General features: G+C 39.7%; 1 protein-coding gene across 8 annotated transcripts in view; it reads right to left on the bottom strand.

Moving 5' to 3' along the window:
- Nucleotides 1-26058, bottom strand: part of LOC111873250 (carcinine transporter) — a 44300-nt gene that overhangs the window by 9587 nt on the left and 8655 nt on the right. For 5 of the 8 annotated variants that reach the window (XM_023867799.2, XM_023867801.2, XM_023867797.2 and 2 more), the window contains exons 2-8: nucleotides 23483-24263; nucleotides 21875-21978; nucleotides 18572-18726; nucleotides 14876-15035; nucleotides 8133-8268; nucleotides 7086-7299; nucleotides 5318-5449 (exon numbers count right to left, since the gene is read on the bottom strand). In XM_023867799.2, the coding sequence (XP_023723567.1) occupies nucleotides 5318-5449; nucleotides 7086-7299; nucleotides 8133-8268; nucleotides 14876-15035; nucleotides 18572-18726; nucleotides 21875-21978; nucleotides 23483-23911 (1330 nt within the window). In that variant the 5' untranslated portion in view covers nucleotides 23912-24263. Of the gene's footprint in view, nucleotides 1-5317; nucleotides 5450-7085; nucleotides 7300-8132; nucleotides 8269-14875; nucleotides 15036-18571; nucleotides 18727-21874; nucleotides 21979-23482; nucleotides 24299-25588; nucleotides 25660-26058 lie in introns of those variants that run through there. The other 3 variants (XM_023867798.2, XM_023867795.2, XM_033755021.1) reach the window with 3 other exon arrangements.

Here is a 26058-nt window from a genome sequence, read left to right on the forward strand (position 1 = left end):
TTGTTTTTGGTCTATCTTTATTGTGACTGGGGTTGGTTGTCTCGAAATTTTCATTACTTTTGTTTTCTCCACATTCATTTCCATGCCATAGTACCTTCAAATTTCGATTAGTCTGTGAATCATACCCTGTAGCACAGTTTCTTCCTTAGCCATTAACTCAAGGTCATCTGCATATTTCACAGTTTGAATAATTTGAAGTCTCCGAGCCCATCCAGAGCTTCCTTGGTAAGGCATTTGCTGTACAAGTTGAACAGAATTGGTGATAAACAGCATCCTTGTCGAACTCCTCTTCCAATCTGCACACTTCTTGACTCCCCTATGCCCAGTCGCACTCTAACTTCTGATCCATGTACAATTTGCTAATCAATCTTCTTTCACGCTAATCGATACCTGTTTCCTTTAGGATCTTCATTAATTTAGTCCAATTTACATGGTCAAATGCCTTCTGCCAGTCTATAAAGCAAGCACACAGTTCTTCATCTATCTGCAAAGTTCGTTCTGCTATAATTCTCATCATCCCAATTGCATCCCTGGTTCCTTTTCCTCTTCTAAATCCAAACTGATCCTCTCCAAGTATATCCTCTATTTTCCTTTAAATTCTTCTTTTAAGTATCTTTACTGTATGTGCAATAAGGCTTATTGTGCGATGGTCGCTGCAGTTTGTAGCTTTTGTCTTTTTCAATTTAATAGTTATAAATTTTAAAAGCTTAATATATTATGACATGACTGAATAGCTTAACAAGAGATGTCTACTGTTGATAGGCAATGAAGAGCATGCAACAATTGAAGAATTGTTTGATGTGGTGTTTTCTGTGCAGTCCATCCTGAGGCTATGTAATGAGACTAGTTAGTTCAGAGTCAAGTTACTTGACTGCCATTGTAGTGGGAGCTACAGAAAATAGGGCGTGATGTGCTTTACTGAGTCTGGACTGACAGAGGTTTTGTATACATTGTATATACATACTTTTAATAACATGTAAAATATAAATATATTGTTCATACTGACAACTGACTTATTACTGCAGAATGTGACTCTGACAAATGACAGACCGATCCACTCATCAGAGAGGGTGCCCCATATGAACAGGGTAGCAATTGTTAAACAGAAACTAATATCTGGTCATGAGCTCCTGATGGGGACCAACACCAAGACAGCTTGACTGACTGACCACCAGTTGCAATGTGTCTTTGACTTGACTTCGAGAGTCGACAGTTGCAGCAGTGATTTAGTTTTAAGATGTGAGATGGTAGCCAGCCAGCAGTGCTGTAATCAGGAAAGCAGAAGAATCTTCACTGTTTAAACTGTAATCAAGCAACAACTAGTGGAGACTATAGCAGAGGGAGACAGAATATCCTATAATAGTTTGTTTAGTGCGTAGATTAGCAGTAGCAATATAATTATTTGTAGTTGCAAGTTTTAAGCCTGAAGTAAATCAAATTACCAATACAAACTTGTCACTAACAAGTGACAGTATGGAAACCTATAACTTTACCAGTTCTTATTCCATGAACAAGCTAACAAATGTTGTGGTCAAGTGGTTAGCATTCCTGAGTCATGTCTGGTAGGTCACATATTTAAGTCCCATCCCAGAGACAGACTCTTCTTACTGCTCTATTTTGTAGTTCTCCTTAGTCTGTTCCAGGTTATGCTGGGATCATATCTTAAAATAGGTCAAACCACTTTCTTCTATATCCTTTCTATAACCATTCAGGTCCTGATTTCAGAATCTCATATAAAGTCAACTCTCGATTATCTGGGATAATGGAGGGCATGGAAATCACGATTAATTGAAAACCCGGTTAAGACAAATGTTATTAAAGTAGTACTGTAATACTGTACCTTCATAGTACTATAGGCCTACCTGTATTTAAATTTACTCAACCTCATTTTTTGTCATCTCATGGCCTATTTAATACTTTTCTTACATTATACTTAAGTGTGAATTAGTTATTTCAGTCACAGTGTTCAACAACATCCAACACTTTTTATGAATATTCACACTTAACACTTAAAAAAATTAATATTGTCGTTTACTTTTTCGCGGCATTTTCCTTTTTACGGATATCCGTACGAATCCTACGTAATATTAGCTTGTCACTTAATAAACTGTTCTCTTCACTCTCAAGATAGTCTAGTAAGGATTCCAAATGATTAAGAGCAGCACCATGTGATATTTTCTTACTAGCAGCACTGTCCACCTCTTCCTCATTCTCACTTTCTTCCCGCTCTTCTGGCTGCACCCCCATTGAACTTACGGTTTCGTCACTGCTTAACATTTCGAATCCCGGCTCACATGAGTTTCTGTTGAATGCTTAACACAACACGCTTCCATTTACACCCTGACATTTTGCTAACGGACTTGAAGATCGATAGAAAGAGACCAACTGGAGGGGTGTATCTGTCCTTGAAACTTTCTACAAATCCTTGCATTCTTTCACCCCTGCCCTAGAACATTGTGTTAGCATAACGGGACCAAAGAATGCAGAGCTCGGTTCACACTACTGTGAAAATAGTGTTACAACTCACCATGTAAAACAAAAGTGAATGAATATTAAACAATATATAAGTCTCAAAAAAGCCTCAGTAGCCCTGGTTAAGCCGCAAACCGGTTAATCCACCCCTGGATAATCGAGCGTTAACTGTATCAGTTATGACATTTAAATTATTTAAATTACTTGTATCTGCTTCCTGAAAGTAGTGCTTTTAGCCCTCTCTCCAGCTCAAGATCTGTATCTTTGGAATTCTCTGTGAGTGTTTATTCAATATATCTGCAGCTACAGTAATTTTTACACATCTGGAGAGTCTTGTCGTCTATCCACAACCTGAAGACATGCTATGCCACAATGTCAGAGACCCACGTATCCTAGATTATATGCTTACATTTATGAAAAGTTTACAGGGATCTAGATCACTAACTTAACAAACGTGGACAATACATGGTGTGAAGCTGACCACTCACCTTCATCTAGTGCCAAGGTCAAGAATGGTTGAGCTATACCTCCACTCCCTCATATCTCTTCATGGAATAGTGCTTAATTAATTAACCACAGGGCAACTTTACCATTTGTTGTTCTAACCCAAAAGAAGAGCGGTGGAAAATTTTATTTTTAGTACTAAGGGCATGGGAACAGTAAAGTTAAAGCAAATGCTGAACATAATCACACCTGATCCTGAGTAGTTGTTTGTTCTTGACATTCCCACTATCATAAAGATATTGCTGCCATGTTGAGATGACAATGACTTATGAAAGTGTGAGGATGAATTTGATAATGGCCAGCATTTTCTGGAATTAACTGAAAAAGCCAAGACAAACGCAATGTTGCAAAGTAGTAATTACCACCTATGCTTTGTATTTGTGAGGTACTGGGTTGAAGTCTGGATATTTAACAGACTGGCAACTTTGACTAAGATACTTCAAGGGTTTCCGCAATCTTTCCAGAAGAATACTAGTATAGTACCTTAAATGAGATCATATATCTAATGAATTCTTGATCCGCTTAATTGCGCTTTTCAGCTGGATAGGTTATGTAGAGTTCAGTGTTGGGGTGGTTATGAATGATGAATTGGAATAAATGAAGAAGGAAGTGGTAATAGTCTGTTTCAAAGTGTTACCCAAAATTTTCATGGTGATGTAACTGTCCAGTTTATGTGATGGTCAATTGATGTTTTGTGTATGGTTAGGGTTTTGTGAAATTGCTCACTTTCGCCTCACAATTTGAAATTATCCCCCTGAGACAAGCAGCAAGTGGCTTGGGTGAAGCTTGAAGCCAGCTGCCCATCCGTAAATCAGTCGATTTAATGCGTAAAACTGAAGGAGCATCAGCGGCACATCCGTCTCGAACAACCGGACAAGTCGGCCGTAGCTGAACACAGCATCGATCTGGGACACCGCATTCAGCTTCAGAATACCTCCATCCTCGCCACCAAGACCCGCTATATGGATCGCATCATTAGGGAGGCAATTGAGATTAAACTGCATCCAGGAAATATGAACAGAGAGGGGGGTTTTGTCTCAGCAAGTCTTGGAAACCTCTCATCTGTTCTCTTAGAAAACCCCCACTGGGATATGATGCCAGATCCAGAAGGCCACACAGGCCATGACCAACCAACATAACAACCACCCCCACCCCCCTCAGCTTATGGATTAGTGCCCAGCCTTTAACCTTGCCTTTCTCTCCCCTACACAAAAACACGCTTGTCCCAGCTCCCTTCCCCTACCCCTCCCACATTACTGCTTTCACTTGTATACTTGCCATTCCCCCCTACCCTCTCTGCCCTCACATAGCTGTGTATATTTCCACACAGTCTGCTTTACCGGTTCTCACGGCCTCTTCACTTTGCAGATTTCTTATATTTTTTCTTCTACCCTGAAGATGGAGGCGATACGTTCCTCTGAAACGTCGGTTAACACCACATATACACGGTGCCAAATCCCAGAAGACTGCTTTCTTCATAGTCACCGCCGTGAAAGCCTCACATCTTACAAGGCCGAGTTCTTTAGAAATTCTAAACTTGACAAGGGAAGTCATAAATTTAGCAGCGTCGTTTCCTGCTACCCCAAAATCTCAGTTTGACAGCCACGCAGCAGGTGGCAAAGTTCACCCCTAAACTGTACACTAGTGGATATTCACTTTCCTAATTGGAGGAGAAAGATAAGCAACCTCCCAGTCTGCCCGGTCCAGCCAATCATCATCTGAAGTGGGAGGTCCTTTGCCCGAATTCTGGGTAACCAGGGCAAATATTTACCATTCAGAGGGTGCTTGGCAAAGAGGACTCCGAAATTTACCTTCACCGGGGGTACACGTGTTCTGATCCCTGTGAACACCCCCTGTGGTGACTAACGTGTGTGCCTTAGTAAACAGAGGGGAAGCCTACACCCACAAATCTATGAAGTGTGTCACTACGGTGCTGTTTCCATTTAAATAGTGCAGATTGAATAAAGACTTCAAACAGTTAATTGGTGTTGAGGTGACTTCCCTACGCCTAAAGCCCCACTAATCACCCAAGTCATGGCCAGTCAACACGCCCTGAGAGGATTTCGATTTCTCTACTAGAGCTAGCAGAACCGAAGAACGGTTACAGGGTGACTAGGGAAAATATAAAAATGTGTATCCAGACTGTAGGGTGAGTGTTTTCACGTTCTCAATTTCTCAACAGTTTTCTATTTATTTGACATTAAATAATTTGTATAGTTTGTAATGCAACGTTAAAACCAAGAACAATTTCAGTTAAGATGATTTAGTGTGAATATGGAATTTTGAATATTGTGAATGTAAACAAGATTTTAAGGACACTGCAGAGAAGATTTTTGTTCACCTTCTGGTACAAACATGCAGGACACACATGCCATGCCTCCAAGCAACATGGTGAGGCAGAGAATCCAGCGTCTTCCCCATCGATCCATTGCGTACCATGTGATGATGTAACTTGGGATCTCCACTGCACCACCTACAGAGCACAGGAAAAGATGTTGTAAGCTATGTTCTAAAGGGACCTTGCATTCACCACTGACCTTGATGTTCACTTACTGTTGACATGGATAATAAACACTATGAATATTACACTGTGCAGACATTAATTTTATTACTGGAGGAGATAATCAGCAGTAGAAATATAGACATAAAAGCTACAATATAATTTTTCCATCTGTTTTGCTACACATATCAAATGAATCAAGGTTTGAGACTTAATGAGGTACACCTGTCATATCACGTACTCATTTCTGGATCATGAACAACTTTGAGGTACATGACAAAGTTCAGTTGGAGCTGTATGTAATGTAGAGGTTGTAAGAGACTAGTATGGACCAGAATGAAATTCATTTGACTGCTTCTAGTGGAGATGCTCTGTACCAAATTAGATAACTTTCATGAAGCAAGCACATAAAGTGGATGCTTTTGGATTTCTGAAGGAATGATGATTTCAGAATTTCAGATCCAGTTTCCAAAATGTTGGTTTGCAAGTTGTTTATAATACTGGACAATGGACAAAGTCCAAAAACACAGTAATTATGATTACATATGTATCTTGCAGAAGACAAAAATTTCTGGAAAAAAACTTATAATTCATTCTTTCAATTAAGTATTTCATTTCATATATTGAGGCCAACAGGACCAGTAATTTAATAACTGTACAATTTGGACCTTGTATGCTTAATTTCCACTAATATAGTTTCAAAATATATTTTTTTGATATACCCACAGAGTTTCACTTCATTGAATTGCCATGATTGTTTAAATGTAACAGCAACATTCCATTCAGAATTTTAAGTATATTTATAATGTATTACCACACAAAATTTACATGCCTACTTAAATCTGATGTTTTATTAGTTTTGCCATAAAATGGAAAGTCATGTACATGTACTGATTTTGCTCACTCATCGTTCATATTGTGGCTCTGCAGAATATTCACATTCACAAACTGTTGCATATTTTTGAGGGACACTGCCACCATGTTAATATTTTGAGGGTAGTAAATGAAAAACTATGTAGGTGGAGTGGCCTCTAGTGGTATGATATTTGCACCGTATTTCATTATATTGTCAGATGGTTGCAAATTCATCTAAGAATTACCACATATGGCTGCCTCCTTCCTCTTCCTCATATACCCTACCTTCTTTCCCCTTTTCTTCCCTTCCCCTCCTTTCTTGACATTGTTTTCTGTAATAACCCATTTTGACCCATGTTGACCTGTGGATAGCTACTTCCTTCAGCCCAAATAATGGACATGTCATAATAAGAATTAATTATGGCAGGATTAGGCAGGAGGATATGATTATTACATAAAGTTATAGTGAACAAAAGATCCATTCATCTCATTATTAACTGAAAAGGATGACAGTCTGTAATGAGATTCACTTTGATTAGAGAGTTACATAGTTTGAATGTGAGCTATTCACTAACTATCTTGAGTAGGGTTTCTCATAGCTTACTTCATTCTTTCCAAGTAAATGCAGGGAGTGGCTTGAAGCTGACCATGACCTCTTCCTCCCACTTCTGCTTTTTTGCTATTCCTTATAATTTTCTGATCTTATTCAATATTAAATTATTTCTGTGTTACATTATCAGGTCAGGTTACTTACCTATAAAGAAAGCTAAATAGTCACTGACACCAAGATTAGTTGCATTGTAAGAGAGACCATTGTAAACAACAGCATTGGCTACCCAGTCAAAAGCCAAAATAAAGAACTTCTTGCGGATGTTTGGGTGTCTCAGGAGATCCATTGGTGTGGCTGAGATGTTAGGAGCTTCTTGATGACATAAGTCGCCATTCCACAGCTTTTGTTTGTTAATGAGCTGCATGAATAATAATGCATGTGAACTGTACAAATTATTTACTATGAAAAGGTAATTTTTAGACCTACCATTTTCAATGCTCATATATTAGAACTTTGTCTTTAAATCTTCCTATATGATCACAGATTTGAGACCATGAGCTTCAAAATGTGATATTCTTCATCATTTTAATGGCAGAGTTTCATGAAACTGGTCTTCTATGGATTTTATATTGTTAGTGTCGATCACAAAGATCGCGTGGTCTAAGACATGAAATGTCTTCACCTGCTCAAACATTGGGATCATAGGTTCTAATAGCACTCAAGGCATGGACGTCTGTCTCCATTTATCCTGTGTTGTTCTGTCCAGGTAGCTGCCTTGTGATTGGTTGATCCTTCATCCAAGGGGCCCTACTGACTGTCTAAGATTAAGAAACTGAAGTGAAACAAAGTGTTTCAGAGATGCCCTAAACTCCAAGTGGGAGCAACAGGAATAAGGATGGATGGGTGGGTGCGAGGATGCTTTTAGGGTTGTTTGGCAATGGGACCTAAACTATAACATGGACAGAAGAGTGAATTTAATTATCCTTACTTAATATATTAAAATGAGTTCAAGTTTATTCCAGAAATCCAGAAAGAAGACAAAAAATGCAATATTCTCTAGGCAGCAACAATAGGTTGCTTGGATATTTACTGTTCAATGATGTGCTTTATTACAATTAAGTCTATTCCTCCATGTAACTAGTGATGAATTACAGAGTAACAAGAATGGAAAGGTTTACTGCAAACAGAATTCCCTGTATTTTCCAAATGTTCAAGGCTGTACCTGGTTGTTTTCCACTCCCTGACACCTACCTCCATTTTTCTCAGAAAATTCTTCGGCAATTCCTTCCCATTTATACGAGCCATTGTCTGGACAATTTCTTCAGCTTCATCAATTCTGTTCTTGCTCAGTAACCATCTCGGTGATTCTGGGATTATCCAGTAATAGCTGCAAGTATTTTGAACGGGAGAATGTAAATGTGAGCCCTAAATGGCAAAAACTACTGAAGTAAGATCTTATACAAATTTTGAGCTCTCATGATTTTCTACAATGATGATGATTATAGTGGCAGATACCCATAAAATTCTGGCATATTTCTGCAGAAATACACTGCATCTCATCCTAACTGCCACAATATTAAAATTATCTTATTTGACACTGAATCTTAGTGTTGGTTATTTCTGCATGTTTGTGACAGTCTCAACAAAAGATTAATATTTTAGGAGCATGTAAAGGAGAAATGGGGCCTTAAATAAAATTAATGTCCTCTCATCAATACCTAGGAGGCACTATGCCACAAGTCAGAAGGTCACAGGATCAAATCCTGATAAGGTGGATTTTTTCAATTTGCCTAATCTTTCCAGCCGCACTATGGCCTGGGATTGACTCAGCCTCTAACAGAAATGAGTACCAGGAATATTCTTGGGGGTAAAGAGTTGCCAGCACGTAAGGCTGACAACCTCACCGCCAACTGTGAGGCGATTGTCTAGAAAATGTGAGAACCTCAACATCTCACAACCCTATGGGCCTCAACGGCCTGTTACAGGGATAGCTTTACTTTTTTTTATTGCTAGTGGAGTGGGACTAAGTCCCTTGTACTGTGGCCACTTCTGGCCTATTGTACCAGCCCCAGATGATAGGCGAGGGCGATTGTGGAGCAGTTGGTGGAATGGAGATTGGCAGGGGAAACCGAAGTACTTGGAGAAAACCTGCCCCAGCGCCACTTTGTCCACCACAAATCCCACTTGATCAGACCCGGGATCGAACTCGGGCCGCCATGATGGGAAGCCAGTGACCAACCATTTGAGCTTTACTTACTTTACTCATCAATACTAGTGAGCATTTTCATTTACATTCCTTCAGTTCTACATGTGATGTATTCAATCTCACGGGTTGAAACTGAAGAAAAGTAATTATCTGGAAAGTAAAGATACAAGTCCAGTAAAAATGCAAGGAATTTTTTTCAGAAGTGACTGTGCCGCCGTGTGAGATAGGAACTGTATGACAGGGCTGAGTTCACTGTCCATAGTCACGATAATGCTGTGCTTGTAGTATGTGTTTAAAGTGGCCAAATGCCAAATGTGAGGTTTGTGCAGCAATTGGAGTTCTTCACATGAACAAATTTGTTTCTGTCTATGGCAAAGATGTTATGAGCAGGCAAAATGTGACAAAATGGTGTCGTGAATTTGAAGCTGGAAGAAGCGATGTTCATAATGAAATAAAGAGTGGAAAGCCATCCATTTTCACTGATGAAATCATCCAAAAAATTGAAGAAAACATTCGTGCTGACAGACGCTTAACCATCGATGAACTTCATCAACAATGTCTAGAAGTGTCAAGAGCTGTTCTCCGTGGCTAAGAAAGCAGACGGGAGATTTCTATGATGCCGAAAAAAAAAACTCGTTCCCAAGCTCACTAAGTGCATTACGATCCATGGTTACTATGTTGAAAAATCAATAAAAGTGTGTTGCAAAGTGTTACAGATGAATAAAAAAGTGCTTTAAAAATATTTTCTGGACTTTGTATTTTTACTTTCCAGATATCATTCGTATTATTTACTTTACTGGATTTCATTTATATATGGTTATGTTTATCTTGTTCTGGAGCAGTTATAGTTTGTCACAATATTGACTTACATTTGTTTTTGTTCACTACTATTCCTCTGAACACCACTGCACTGTCTCTTTGAAATCATCTTGTCATAGCCAGCATATCTAACTGTTTTATCAATTATGGCAACGAATTGTCGTTCTTAAGTTCAGACTCAACTGTACTATCCCTCTTTCAATTGCAACTGCGGTTTTATAGAAGCTGTATTTCTAGAATTGTCCAGTACATACACAGTGTGTCCAGGTTCTGTTAGGACTGTGTTCATTAAAAATACAAGACATGATTTATTTTTAAAATTTCACTCTTTTTGTTCAAAATAGTCTCTTTCTGAATCAATACATAGCTGGAATCGATTTAAAAGTTTTTGAAAACAGTCACTGTACTCCTTTTGTGGAATCGCATTTAAAACTGCAGTACATTACCTTTGGATGTCCTGGATGGTGTTGTGACAGCCTCCTTTCACCGCGAACTTAACTTTTGGGAATAACCAGAAATCTGCTGGAGCCAAATCTGGCCAAAAATCGCGCACGATCTTCGATTTGTGGGGTGGGGCATTGTCGTAGAGGAGCGACCAGGAACCTTGCTCTTGATATTCAGGTCGAATTCGAAGAATTCTAGCCCACAAACGATTGAGGACTCCGAGATAGTAATTAAAATTCACTGTTTGACTTTCTGACAGAAATTCCTTGTGAATGATTACCTTGGAATCGAAGAAAACGGTTAGCAGTGTCTTTACTAGACTCTTTTCCATGTGCACTTTCTTCTGTTTCGGCTTCTTTGGGCTCAACCACGCTGCACCGCTTTGTTGGAGGCTCATATTGAAAACATATTATCTTGTCACCAGTAACAATCGATTTTGTAAATTTTGTATCACTTTGGGCCGACCGTAACAAGTCTTTGCAGTGTTCCACTCTGGCATGTTTTTCATCACCTGACAGCGCGTGCGGTACAAACCATGCACAGACCTTCCATTTGCCAAAATCCTCAGTCAAAACTTGATGCACAGTACTTTTTGGTATTCCCAAAAGCTCCTCGATGAGTCTTGCAGAAACACATCTGTCTGATGCAAGGATTTCGGCCACTTATTTCACATTTTCTTCAGTGCGACTTGTTCTCGGCTTTGATGCACATAGAGCGTCTTCAGTGTCCTCCCTGTTGTCACGAAATACAGCATACCATCGAAACATGTTCGAGTGACTCAAACAATCACTACCATACACACTTTTCATAATTTCGTATGCTTCTTCGGCTGTTTTGCATAACTTCAAACAAAATTTGATGTTGGCTCTCTGTTCAACCACCATTTTCCGACGAGAGTCAGAACAGTACTGTTACATTCAAGGTCAGAACACATGATGCAGCGATGCTTGCGATTTGGAATTACAGACAGCCACAGCTGAAACTTCAAGCACCTTAACGCCACAACTCGCCAACAGATGCTATTACAGGGCAAAATTAAAAAAAAAAAAGAGTCCTAACGGATCCTGGATACACCGTGTAAGTGAGAGATGAAGCACACCGAGTTTTTGCAAGTTCTGAGAAGGGCAGGAAATGTGAAACATTCGATATTGATATGTGCACACACATTGCGATGTAACTCAACTTCCCCCTTCCCCTCCACATTCAGTCCATCCAGCACTACTTTGTCATGAAGGCTGATCAATGTGGGTATACTCTAGATACTGTGTGAGTCTGTGCAGGTTCAGTACCCATAATTTTCGCCCTGGGATGGTGCTGGGTCCTAAAGACTGCATCATTGATCAAAGTGATCACCTGTTAATGGCCTTCCCAGGATGGCAGCACTTTCAGTATATTCACTTTGGTCCATATCTGATGATACAACCAAATCTCGCCTCCTTCCTGGAATTAAGCAGAGTTTCTAGACTGTAATGGGCCTTCATCATATCGCTGGTCATCTTCACACGTTGCATAGCGTAGTGATGTAAGTCATGCAGTTGTTTGACAAGGTTCACTATATAGTCAGCTGTACGATGTTGCTCCGTGTATGGTGGAACTCTAAACAGCAATTCACATAGCAGACTTTACTCCCTTCTGACTAAAATGCTTGTGGACATCATGCCTATGGTATTGTGGGTGGAGAATCTATCAGCCGGAAACAGGGGGTGTACCCTCATGTGCTAATCTCCTTTGTTTGCCGAAACGCCTTCCTCCTGGTGCTCCCCTGCTGTCTTATCATAGCATTCCACCATGCTGTTGAGACTGTGAATTCGGAGGAGTTGTGCCTACCTTGAATATTCCAAGGTGCCGTAACATTTCCACAAGCAACCATTGCTCAAACGTCAGGCCTGTGATTTTGATGGTGATTCCTCCAGATGGTGTATCAATATTATACTGTTGCAGTATGCCCTGGCACTGATTTCCTGTTTTGTTAAAGTCAGATACCTCCTGAAGATCTTCAGTAGCCCTCCAAACATTTTTTTCACCTTACTCCAGAATAGGGCTCTTTGGTCTGTCGTTTATCTCCCATTATCTGACTCCCAGTGACACTTCAGTATGCCCTCTCTGGCTACCAGGGGTCCTTCTTAGCCCAGTTATTGTGACTGTGGTCAGGAATATCCCTCAACTCAGGATGCTCTCCAGCCTCCATTTTCTGTACAATCGACCACACGTCAGTGTCATCCAGCCCCCTATCCAGTTAATGACGTGTAATCTCTCCGTGAGGTTAAAGCGGCAAGAGGGTAAAGTTGACTACTCATCTCCATTTACTGCCGAGGACTCGCTCCATTCCCGTTCTCCTGTCTCACTTCTCTTACAACTTCTGAACTCCACTGCTGAACTGAACTGCTGCACTGAACTTCTGAAGTGATTCAGGATTCTCATGTGACTTCTCTTTATAACTTCAGGAAGAACTGAATAGAGATCACCACCTCCAACAGTCCATCTATTACTGTGTGCTTATTCGTTGCTGTGGAAATGTGTCTAGTTAGCCATTGTATAGCAATTGATGTCTCTGCTGTGCTTCTCTGACTATGCGTTTCTGGCGTTCAGGCATCATGTCACAATATATTGGAGCCACCATTACGTTGAACTTCCCTTTGTCTCTGTATTATTTACCAAAATGTCAAGTGTTACCAATTCACACCCTTACAGTTCTGCACAGTGTCACAGGAGGGCGCCAAAGACTTCAAGTTTCACAGTACTCTCTGATATGAGTCTGTGTTGAGAGTATGAAGACAAGTGTTTTACATTTCCAAAAATTTAATATCTCATATTTAGCTTTTAAGTTTTCACCTACTGTTAATTACTTCCAATTAAAGAAATCAGAATGGTTTTTATTTATATGCTTAATATTAAAAAAAACAACAAAAAGAAGATGAAGCAAGTAACGTGATAGAAAAAGTGTAAGCAATTTAAAATGTAAAGTACATTTAAACTTCTTCATTTTAATGGTAGAGTCTCTTACATAAGGTGGGAGGATGTGTTAACACATTGATAGTACACTCCTGTTCAGAACTCTCTTTCATTGTCTGAGAAAATTGCCCCATTTACTGTCAGCTGCAACTTTTGTTTATTGTAACAATTTGGTCACTTTGCTGACAACAGTAAAATGTCTTTCCCTTACAAGTACAAGAATTAGATTTCAAAAGCTAAGGTAAGTGAGATGTATTAAGAATTAAAAATGATAGAGAGATAATTGGGCTAGTTCTGTACTAACACCTATCCAATCCAATTCATTATGAAGTGTCCCAGGAATTTAAATTCAGAGAATTAATATTGTAACATGGATGGTGAGAGTGTTGCTAGATAATGGACCAGTAAACACACCCCATACACGCTCACAACAATGGAACAATAAAGTTAAGAAACCTGCTTCTAGGCAGCAGCTCAATAAACAGATTTCCATGCAGGCACAGTGACGTCACTGCAAGAGTACTATTACATGATTGTTTTCTGTGTTGTCCATGCGGCGCCTATATAATGAATATCTCTTTGTGTGACAGACTCAACCTCTCATCAGAGATGGCGCCCCAAATGAACAGGACAGTAACTTTCATATAAAGAAAAAAAAAATCTTGTCATGAGCCCCAGTTGGGGCTCGACACCGAGACAGACAGACTGACTGACCGTCAGTCGCAATGTGACTTTGACTCTGACTTTGACAAGCATCTAAAATGACAGACCTGACCTCTTGTCAGAGAGGGCAACCAAAATGGATAGGGCAGTAACTTTCATATAAGAAGAAACATCTGGTCAGACAGACTGACCAACCATCTATCACAGTGTGACTTTGACTCTGACTTTGACAATCATATGACTTAGGAGGCGACAAAAAGGAAGCTTCAAATCTGAGACAGTAAAATATGGTTGTGAGTACTAAGGGACTTGGACCTGAAAAAGACTGCGCTGGCAAGGACCAGCAGCATATACAAAAGACAGACCCATCCTCTCGTCAGAGGGGGCGCCTCACAGAAACAAGACTGTAACTGTCAAACGGTAATAAATATCTGGTCATGAGCCCCAGATGGGGCTCGACACCAAGGCTTACTGACTGACTGACCATCAGTTGCAATGTGATTTTGACTTCGACCTGGTTAAGTCAGAGTGTGTGTGGAGAGTTCGAGAGAGCTCAAAACAATTGAGACTACTGCAGAGTGCTTGCAAAAGACGTGAATAGAAGACCTGATGTGTGTGTTATAATTACAGCAACTTGAGAGTGATACAATTATTTGTAGTTACAACTAGTGAATATTCAATAAACCGATTCACCAATCCAAACCCACGTCTTAGTCGCTAAAAAACTCAAGACAATATACTAATATGCTATCCTTAAAGCTAAAAAGATGCAGGATCATTGCACTATGATGCCAACGCATAGGACCCTTGGCCCTGACCACACCCACCCTACACTAGGGGTGGCTTTGATAGGGAGCAGCCTCTTTCCACCCTCACTAACAAAATAAAAACAACATTGAATGCAACTCACCTGAAGAGTAGCACAAAGGGCACTGAAGTGGCCAGAGAGAGTGTATACCAGTTGCGGAGTAGGTATCCCAGCAGAGCAAGAAGTGAGAGGCCCAATGCAAAGAACATGCAGATCACCATGCCTGCAAATGTTCTGTATCGTGGTCCCATCAACTCCAATGCTAAGAGTGGAATTTAGTGATGTGAGTATATACAGTTTTATTGCGAGATATGAATCCTTTCCTGTACCATCACAATAATGTTGCTTTCATATTTGACAATGGAAGCATAATGTACTGGTATCTGTACTCCATGACATAATATTCCTTGAGGAAGTTGGGAACCAGCTTGTTTTAGCTAAATTCAGTTTGGAACAATAGATAATAATAATAATAATAATAATATTAAAAATTAATTATCTTGAAAACCGATAAAGCTTACAGGTATACTGATAAAAACAAATTATTTTTCATTTGTCTCTATAACTTCTGTTCCAAGTGATTTTCATTGTAAACAATATTTGGCAAGTTTTGCTTCAAGTAGTTAAACATTCACACATAAATGCACATTGGCCTTCAAGTAAAATACCTGTTATTCTTTCTGATTTTAAACCAAATTGACATGTCAGTAAGTTCAGTTTAGTTACTCAATATAAAATTGTATGCAAATCTGTTAAATTTTTCCAAATTTTGGCAGACCGCAGGACAGATCGACAGGGATGTGAATGCGACTGAAAATATAATTTTTCTTATAGAGTTCACCAGCAGCAGTTGGAACCTGGATTTCATCATTTATTTCATCTGCCCAAGGATACTCAAGACACAAAGATATCTATAGTCTTGTATATAGTATTGTGATACCACTTGAAGTCGTCCAATTTAAGGTAGTGCTTAAATTGGAATATTAAGAGCAAGACTTGGTGTAAGCAGCTTATAAACAACTGACACTTATATCCCTATGGCATGTAATAGTGGCGCCACAGTGTCAGTTGTTAAGTGAAGCAAAAATATATGCATATATTATGAGTAAAGGATGCCGCATAGTGGTTGTAATATTACACTCGGCAGCTGCAGGCTAGCGAGGTCTCAGGAATCGCTGAGAATATCGCTGGACCAGCGGCTTCGAAGATATAACTTGTAAGAAGGGTATTGGAGGATTTAAATTTGTAATACCCGCCTTCCTTTTGAATGATCGAATCAGAAGCAATGATGGAATATATCTGCGAGGGTGGGAGGATTAATGTCCCAATGCTCAACGATATATTCCGAGCTTCTGGAAAGAGTGCTGGTTCGGTCATTCATACGGATAGACGTGTTTCTGCATATAATATATTAAACCAGTGAGCAATTGTAATGTGTGTAGGTGTAATAGTATTACCCTTTGTCTCATAATCCAAGACCCGTACAGAGACCCTGAGGAAGAAATTTCATTGCCACCGGAACCCAACCAACATCAGAAAGAAAAGGGAGAGTGAGCGGTAGCACACTGAACTTAAGGACATCTCTGTCTATCAAAGGCTACAATATAGTACACACACAGGAATGCAAAGTACATCTTGAATATATATATATCACTTTGCATTGATTCATATGTGCTTCTCCAATTACAGAATATGAGGGAACATTAAAATTAATAATACAGATATAACCGTTTTTCTGAATTGTTAATAATTTTATGGGAATCTGTAAACTTGGAACTAAAAACTATAAAGGTAAAATAATACTGATCTCTGTGCAACTGCAGCTAATTCTAATCATTATTTTTTTATTCTTGGTGTGTGGCCAGACTGAGTCCCTTGGCGTTGCAGCCATAACTGGCCATATTGTAATAGGCCCAGATGGTGGAGGGAAGAATGTAGCATTAGTGGGATTATAACTGGCAGGAGAACACTGAAGAACTCTGAGAAGAACCTGATCCAGTGCAACTTTTTCTACCATAAATCCCATACAGAATACCCTGAGATTGAACCCAGGCCTCCCCTGTTGGAACCTTCTGACTAATGGTTTGAGTTATGGTACGAATTTCATTTTTGCCCATTACATCAGTGGTTCTCAAACTGTGGGGCGCAACCCCCAGGGGGGGCAAAGGGCTTGAAAGGGGGGCGCAGCATACGTTCCTACAGATAAAAATTAAAACTGCCCTAATCAATTAGAAAAGTAACAAAAAATAAAAATACATATAGAAAAACTTTTGATGAGTACAGGCTTTAATTATCATGAATTTCAAAATAACTAATAATTATTCTCTTTACCGGCAATTATAAAATGCGTATGCCAGAGACAGCGTTGATAGTTCGGCAGCAGCCACATCCTCTGAAATCCTCTGAATCTAGACTTTTTAAAATGCTGTGTGAGGAAATGGGTGCCGAACAAACTGCTCTGTTGTTTTTAGTGATGCTAGATGGCTTTCAAGAGGCAAGGTATTAAAGAGAATGTTTAAGCTGAGGCATGAGGTGTTCTGTTTTTTAAATGGGGAAAATCACTCACTGGCAGGACAAGGATATTTTATTGAAAATGGCTTACCTCACAGATATATTTGAGAAACTAAATATCCTCACCACTTCACTTCAAGGGAATGAGGCAACTGTACTTTCTTGGAATGACAAAGTGAAGGCATTCATGAGAAATTTTAGCTCTGGAGAAACAGTATGGAAAGTGACACACTAGACATGTTCCCTACTCTAGTGTGAATGGTACAAGACACTGATAATCCAGTGCTTCCAATGGACATAAAAAGCTGCCTACTTGATCATCTCATAATGTTGAAAGTTCATTTCGAGAAATACCTTTGCAATGATTTTGATGAATTTAATTGGATTAAAAATCCATTCGAAAATGCTCCTGGGCCATCATCTCTGAAGGTAAATGAGCAAGAACAACGCATCGATTTCACTAGTGATACTTCATTAAAAAGTAAATTTGAGAAATTGTCTTTTTTGGAGTTCTGGATACATATTGGCAAGGAATACCCAACTTTGAGCCAAAAGGCATTGAAGATACTGATTCCTTTCGCATCAACTTACTTATGCGAGACAGGCTTTTCTGCTTTGGCAGCTATAAAGTCAAAGTATCGTTCAAGGCTATATATTGCTTAAGAAGTTAGAGTGACCATTTCTGATATTATGCCACATTTTGATAAACTTTGTTCTCAAAAGCAGGCCCATCCATCACACTGAACTTTGACATTTAAATGTTTGATTTTCTTTGCAGAAAAAAATTAAACACTTGTTAGTTAAATATCGTTTCATTTCGATACATATTTTGGTTAACTGCAAGTGTTAAAACTAATTTATATTGTAGGCCTAATATTGTGATACTTTAATTTTGAGTAAAAAACTGCTAAATAGTATGTAGAAAAACACAAAATAAACTGAATAAAACGTCAAACATACCATGACTTATATTTTGATAAAAAAAAACAGGCTGGGGGCCTGAGAGTATTTTCTCTTGTCAGGGGGGCTCAGAGGTAAAAAGTTTGGGAACCACTGCATTACATCATTCCACCTGCCTTTGTACTGATTTTTGTTTTCTTATGAGTACAAAATTCTAACCTTAAGGTTTAAGCCTGTACTCACGCCATCTAATGCCTATTTTCCAAAGGTTCTGTACCTCTTTCAAACTGTGGATTAAATCAGACACAAAACACCCCCACCGTTTGGAAACATATGCCCACTTCTGCCCTGTTGTGTACAGATTCTGATGGTTCGAGATATACTTACCCAGGATGAATGGTATTTGATAGATGGCAGGGAAGAATAGACCACTGAGAGTGCGCAGAATGGTATACACTACGTAGTTTGGTGAAAATGCAGTCAATATTGAGAGGTTTACTTCCAAGAACAGAATAATGAAGAACGATGTTCGACGGCCCCATCTGAAAATGTAGTTACTGGTATATATTTTACTGTAGGCGCAATATTGTTCATTGGTTTGTAAACTTCATTATCACACTGCTTAATTTCACCTCAACTAGAAACAGATTTTGATAACAAGAATAACAGGCTATTAAGTGGAATTATTTTTACTTTATTCATTGTTAATATTTTAATATTTTTTCTTAAGGACATACCTATTACAATCAGGTAATGATGGAATGTGGTGAGTACAAGAAGGTATAAGGAAAAATGCTAAGATTTATAGGAACATTAATAAGAAGCTGGAAGGAAGAGAAATTTTCAGTCACAATCATCAGAAATTGGTAAGACTGAAAATATTTTAGTATTTGTAATATAAATTAATATCATGAGTGTCATTAAAAATAAGAGAAAGGAGTTTCAGTTTCGGTTCATAAATATAAGTTGAATACTTTATCATTTACTTAACCTCCTTCATGAAATCTTTGTTTATTAAAATATAATATTATGCCTCTGACGGTATTTTTAAAAGATAATTTTAGGCATGCAAGAAGATAACTTCCTGGAGATTCAAGAATGTAAAGATATGTTGCAGTGTTTACTAATTTTAGATCTCTGCTTAAGGGTATTGTGACATGTTGCGCAAAGGAGAACCCCCCCGCCCACCAGCAGTGACGCGGCGGGTGAGTCAGCGCTCCCCTCCCCCTCCTCCGCACGGTAACGTAACGGTGACGCAACAGGATTGCAAGAGACGACGGTGGTAACAGCGGTTACTACCGCTAGCGTTACTAGCAACACAGCGCCAGGCAACAAGGATGCTTATTACGTGGCCGTTTTCTGTATGGTCCGATCGAGGCTACATGAAGCACAGCGAAGGCTATTCACAGTTAGTTCTGGAGCTACCGCCGAGTCAGTCCTCGAGCTACCTCCGAGTTAGCCAGCAACCAGTCAGTTGTATTGTGGCATTTGGAGTGTACTAATTGTGATACTGCAGATAGCAGTAATCGTAAATCTGTAATTTGGGTGATTGTAAGTGCGAATGTGAAATAAAATTCGCTATATAAAATACGGCGTGAAGTTATTTGTCGCGTTATACGCCCGATACGTGACAACTGGTGTCAGAAGTGGGATTAGAACTTACACATGTGACCGACGAGATTCGATCTCAAAACACGTGACAATTTGGTGTCAGAATTTTTACGAACTTAAACACGCCTGACAAATAATTGAATTATTGTGCATCGAGTGTTTTACTGCTACAACATGGACATGGAAAAAGTTATGGAACGTCTGGAGCAAATGGCGGCCAGACAGAAAGCCGATATGGAGGAATGTAGGAGGAAACGCGACAACTAGTTGTCACGTATCGGGCGTATAACGCGACAAATAACTTCACGCCGTATTTTATATAGCGAATTTTATTTCACATTCGCACTTACAATCACCCAAATTACAGATTTACGATTACTGCTATCTGCAGTATCACAATTAGTACACTCCAAATGCCACAATACAACTGACTGGTTGCTGGCTAACTCGAGGTAGCTCGAGGACTGACTCGGCGGTAGCTCCAGAACTAACTGTGAATAGCCTTCGCTGCGCTTCATGTAGCCTCGATCGGACCATACAGAAAACGGCCACGTAATAAGCACCCTTGTTGCCTGGCGCTGTGTTGCTAGTAACGTTAGCGGTAGTAACCGCTGTTACCACCGTCGTCTCTCGCAATCCTGTTGCGTCACCGTTACGTTACCGTGCGGAGGAGGGGGAGGGGAGCGCTGACTCACCCGCCGCGTCACTGCTGGTGGGCGGGGGGGTTCTCCTTTGCGCAACATGTCACAGTATATTAATGAAAGAGTATTGTGAACTTCCTTCCACTACATGAACGGCTCAATATCCAGAGCACATTTAGAAGGAAGATGGGACTAAGTTCATCTGTCAACTTTGTGTGATTTTCTGCACTAACATCTAACAACTAACAAATTTTACAAAATATGGTAAATTAGATATACAGTTAAATGCTCTCAGTCACTTTTATTTCAAGTGGAGCAGATATTCATGTCATTAACAGGCAAGACGAAAACTGTGCTGTCTTTTATTTCAACTCTACATAATTTGACTGATTCTGATGTAATTCTGTGTATTCATCCCCAGTTAAAATTGCCAAGAAAATTATATGCTAAGCCAGGTCAGTTTATTAGTTTGGCCAACAAAAACCAGAATTAGTCTTTTCACAGATGCCCATTTGTGGTGTTTCATTGTCCACACTTGTAATCTGGACTCATACCATCAGACAGATGTAGGAAAGATATAGAGTGCTACAAAATTATTTGTGAATGTGATAAAAATTATACTTTTATCCACTTTTACAAATACAATGACAATATTGCATTACATTTCTTTTATTTTTTATGTCATTTACTTTATGTTGCTCTCTGTATCTAACCTACACAGAATCAAACGGTAAGACGATTATGAAAAATGAATTGGAAATCATTTGGAAAGAACTGGTCTTGGACTCATCAAAATCACGAAAATGTGCCAGGATAATCGGTATCCATGCCGAGACTCGAACCCAGCACTTCGTTAGTACAAGTTACAGCTACACCAGCATGCTCAGTCCGTAATCAGTTTAGATTCTGATGGAATGTTCTATATGATTTGAGGTTAAGTAAACAGGAGTGTTTTCTAAGCTATAATCAGCTGCAAACATTTAAAAGGAAAATAATAGCGTATTATGACACATAATATAAGATGTCGAATCTGATGGTGCTCAGGTGGGCCTCAGTTCACGGGGTCTGAACTGAGTCAATAGTCAGAGTGTTATTTATTTATTTCTAACTTATTTAAAGTCGCTGTCAGTAACTCAGACTGTGTGGTACCGAATGGTTTAACGACGACAAAATAAACCGGAAAGGATGTGGAAGGAAGTGATTGTGGTCTAGTTTAAGGTATTAGCTATGAATTTTCCTGGAAGGATTGAAGAAACCCTCGAAACTTGTCATAATAGTCATGTTTCCACAGAGATTAGAACTGTGTCTTTCCTCAGTAAAAATAAGAAACACTGCAGCTTGAAAAAACATCCTCGGTCAGAGTGTTGCTAAATACAATAATTCCACTTGTCTACAGTCTAGTGTACAGGCGCTAGAACTGCAAGAAGGTGGGACATACTTATCTGCGATCCAACCAAACACCACATTTCCAAACAGGGAGCCCACATAGAAGAAAGTAGTTGAAGTTGAGGGCCACCAACCATCATCACAAACCAGGTTCAACTGTAAATCGTAACATAAAAACATGAGTTCCACGATTCTGATGGCTGGTCTGGACTTCCGGAATGTGACGTTGTGTGGCGGTTGCCTACAAAACTACAAAGCGTCAGATCTCAGAAGACCGAGATTATAACAACATATTCAGCATAAGTAAAAATATTGTAGAACACGTTCTGAATTTTTCAGAAAACAGGCGAAGATATGTCAGCACTTACTATAAAGATTGCATGAGTGACTTACTTTAATTAGCTATCTTAACTCAAATATAACTGATTATACCACAGACCTACTGGAATTTGGTCCAGAAAATCAGTTTTTAATTGCATTTTATTAAGGTTCTCTTACCTTTTCACCTGATGATTCTGATATTGCCAGAATCTGAAAGACGTAATACAATACATCTCAAACTTCTAATTTTAGCTACGGTACTGATTGCCTTAACTTCTCGGTTGAACGCTACAGCTTAGTCCCATACTAAGATTGAAACTGTTAAAAGTAAAACACGAAGGACTGACACTACTGCCCTCATGTGGACCTTGGCCTTCTTGCGGAGGTATACTCCAGTCTTTCTTAACCTTCAGCGCTAAGCAGGTGAGTGGTTAGCGTCACGCCTCGGAGTTTTGCCTCGGAAGGAGCCACCATTTAATAGAGCAGGGAGTGGACTCGAGAATCTACTGGACTCTATCTTTTGGACTCAAAGCCCGATTATCCAGACGTCCAGTCAGTAGCCTAGTCTTCATGCTATTTTTGTTTATTGCTAGTGGGGTGGGACTAAGTCCCTTGTACTGCGGCCACTTCTGGTCTATTGTACCAGCCCCAGATGATAGGTGAGGATGATTGTGGAGCAATTGGTGGAATGAAGATTGGCAGAGGAAACCGAAGTACTCTGAGAAAACCCTCCCCAGCGCCAATTTGTTCACCACAAATCCCACTTGACCAGACCCCGGGATCGAACCCGGGCCGCCGCGGTGGGAAGCCAGCGACTAACCGCTTGAGCTATGGTGCGGCCTAACTTGTCGCATTTGGCTGATTTTCTTTCAAATTGTCACTGGTGTATTCTCTTCCCTCGAAACAGAAATTAATTCCTTTATCGCTGCAGTCCTAAGAACGCGATCCTCCCCCATTTATAAAAAGATCTGATGTTGCTTCTAGTGAAGAAGTTACTTATCAAAACAAACAACTCAAACTCCGTGGCCTGTAGTCCGCATGTGGACTATACCGACCGAGCGACCGCTGCTTGTCGGCGAAGTAAGTACAAAATTTTGCGGATAGAAGGTGTCAGGTGGTTAGCGCAACAGAGCCCCACGGCCGTTAATCTCGGTTTTATAGACTGGAGAAGTTACTTATCATCAAATAAAATTGCAGAGTGTCCTGAAAATAATGGGAGTGAAAATTTTCGGGACTATTTCAGGGAAGTGTCGCAGTATTCGCCTGAAGAGACTGAGAAAACCACGGACTTCAGTGAGGATAATAGAGATTGCAGTCGGACTGAAAGAAGGATGCGTACCTCTGTCACCAGAGTGCTGTCGTAGTCCTTGCGGTCATAGTTCCATCCGTGGAGGCACTTGGTTATGTTCCATCCGGTCTCTGGAAAAGGCAGCTGCAGGTCTTCTGGTTCGATTCGCTGCGACTGTATATGTAGGAGGGCCGTGTAGTTCACATCATACATGTAACAGCGACTGTACTTGCGCCTGCCATCGGGGCGCAAGGTGTACGGAATTGCCAGATCCTTCTGCTGGTCGGCAGCTAGTGGGTGGCTGTCCAGGGAAGGCACTCGACACCAGTGTTCCGGTGACGCTGACACAAACACTTGGCTGAAGGCCAGGAAAGCTGCAGGGATGGTTGCAGGGATACACAGGAGATAGTACATGATCTGTTGATATCGACCCCTCTCTCCGATGTGTTGCAGCACCTCATCAAAATCTATGTTCGACATTTTGAATAGTACACACGTTGTTCCTTACAATTTCTTCTAGAATTCAACTAAAACTTAGCATAACGGGCAACTGTGAAATCTAGGCCTGCAAGTCAAACTAAGATCTACACAAATTCTTCTATTCTCCAGTTCTCTGGTTCACGAATCTCTTAGATGTCATTTTTCAAGTCGATCAGTAATTTTATAGTATTTGCGATTTTTGGGTACACAGCTGAATCAGGACTCTGGTGGGAAAGTCGAACTACACGAAATATTCTTCACTTTAGTAAGTCACAATACCTACGGGGCTGCAGAATTATTTAGTGCATAACTTCAGGGCTGCACTGCTGAAACTGTCACTCCACTGATATTCCTAAGCAAAATAAAAGCGTTAAAACGTAGCACACACTGAAAAGAAGAAATATAAAACCAATTACATTAAAATTACATGAAACAATAGCGCACGACACTGACACATCGCAGCATGACTTGGGTAGTAAGGACGAGAGACAAGAACAAAATACCGTCGACTGAAACGGGGGGATGTAGTCTACATAGAATTATTCTGAGAAGCGTTTGTTGTAATGTATTTTCGAAGTTCACTCTAAGCTTAGCTAATTGCAAACGGAAGATGTCAGCAACAGACGATGTCGTTTCAATCGGTATTTCAGTGTTCAACTTGGCTAATAAAGGAACCTCTATGTTATTATTATTATTATTATTATTATTATTACTACTACTACTATTATTACTGTTACTATTATATTTACTTTACGAAGTTATCTGTCTAGAATGTTTGGGGTTCATAGCTTGCATATTAAGCCACTATGATATCCGTATGTCCCTCAAGGAATATGATATTTGCGAGTGAAACAACAGCAGGGCTCTGTGGAAGCCGCATATAGATTTTATAATTGTCAAATTGTTCTTCTGAATTTTCAGCGACCATTTCACTAGTAAATACGTTAGTAATAAAAGCACAGTCATAGGGACAAGAAATACTATATATATATATAAATCGGAAATCGGATATATTGAAGGAATAAATGATAAAATATTGCCGAACTATGTATTGATATAGAACTGTAACCTGGCAGGAAAAACAAAGTTGGAGAAACCAAGAATGGGATCGAATGATATCAGGAAAACTTGCAACATACACCACAATCAACAAATAAAAACAAACTCCTTGATTTTAGTCCGCAAGCGAATTATACCGACCGAGCGACCGCCGCTTGTAGGCGAAGTTTAGTGCCAACCTTTGCGGACAGAGGGTGTCGCATGGTCAGCGCAACGAATCCCCACGGCTGTTAATTTCGGTTTTCTAGACCAGAACCGCTAATTAATTAATTAATTAATTAATCGACTCTCCATCTCGAAGTTTCTCATATTTATTCAGTCCCTCCAGTCAAATGTCTGGATGATAGCATCTCGGTCAGTTAGCTACAAATTATTTTCATTTCTCATTCATTCATTGAAAGCTACTGCTACTGCTGCTACTGCTACTGCTACTGCTACTGCTACTGCTACTGCTGCTACTGCTACTGCTACTGCTACTGCTACTGCTGCTACTGCTACTACTGAAAGCATTTTAAATAAACCACAAACAAGTAAATAAATATTACATAAATAACCCTCGGAAAATGTATAAACATATTCAGAATTTCCGCTGTGTTCTTAGTGACTTCAGTGATATACCTGCGTGTGTGGGAAAGCAGGACAGGAGCAGTCAGTGGCTGTGTAGGCACGGCACGCCGCATCTTCTGCACGGTGTTTACTTTCGAGTGATTCAAACCGAACCGTAAATTAACAAACGGTAATGCCATGACGCAACTATTGACATCAGAAGATAGAGACAACATAAATAATAAGCCGTATGCCATCTGTAGACAAACGGCTTTCGTTTTGGAAGAAAACAAAAGTAATAATATGTTGGCGTGCATGAAGGTGGAACACTAAACAGAGATGTGATAATGTCACTTGCAGAATGAGGTGTGACGTAATGTACTTTTATTACGATTTTTTTTCGTGTGTTTATAATTTTACGTTAGTAGTTTTATTCATTTTTGAAATAATGAAGCGTTAAATGGCTTAAATTAGGACGATGAAAGAAGGCTGGATCTAAAAGGAACAGGGGAAGAAATCGTTATTTATTCCAAGACACTGTA

The sequence above is a fragment of the Cryptotermes secundus genome, unplaced genomic scaffold (assembly GCF_002891405.2).
Source record: "Cryptotermes secundus unplaced genomic scaffold, Csec_1.0 scaffold21, whole genome shotgun sequence".
Lineage (NCBI taxonomy): Eukaryota > Metazoa > Arthropoda > Insecta > Blattodea > Kalotermitidae > Cryptotermes > Cryptotermes secundus.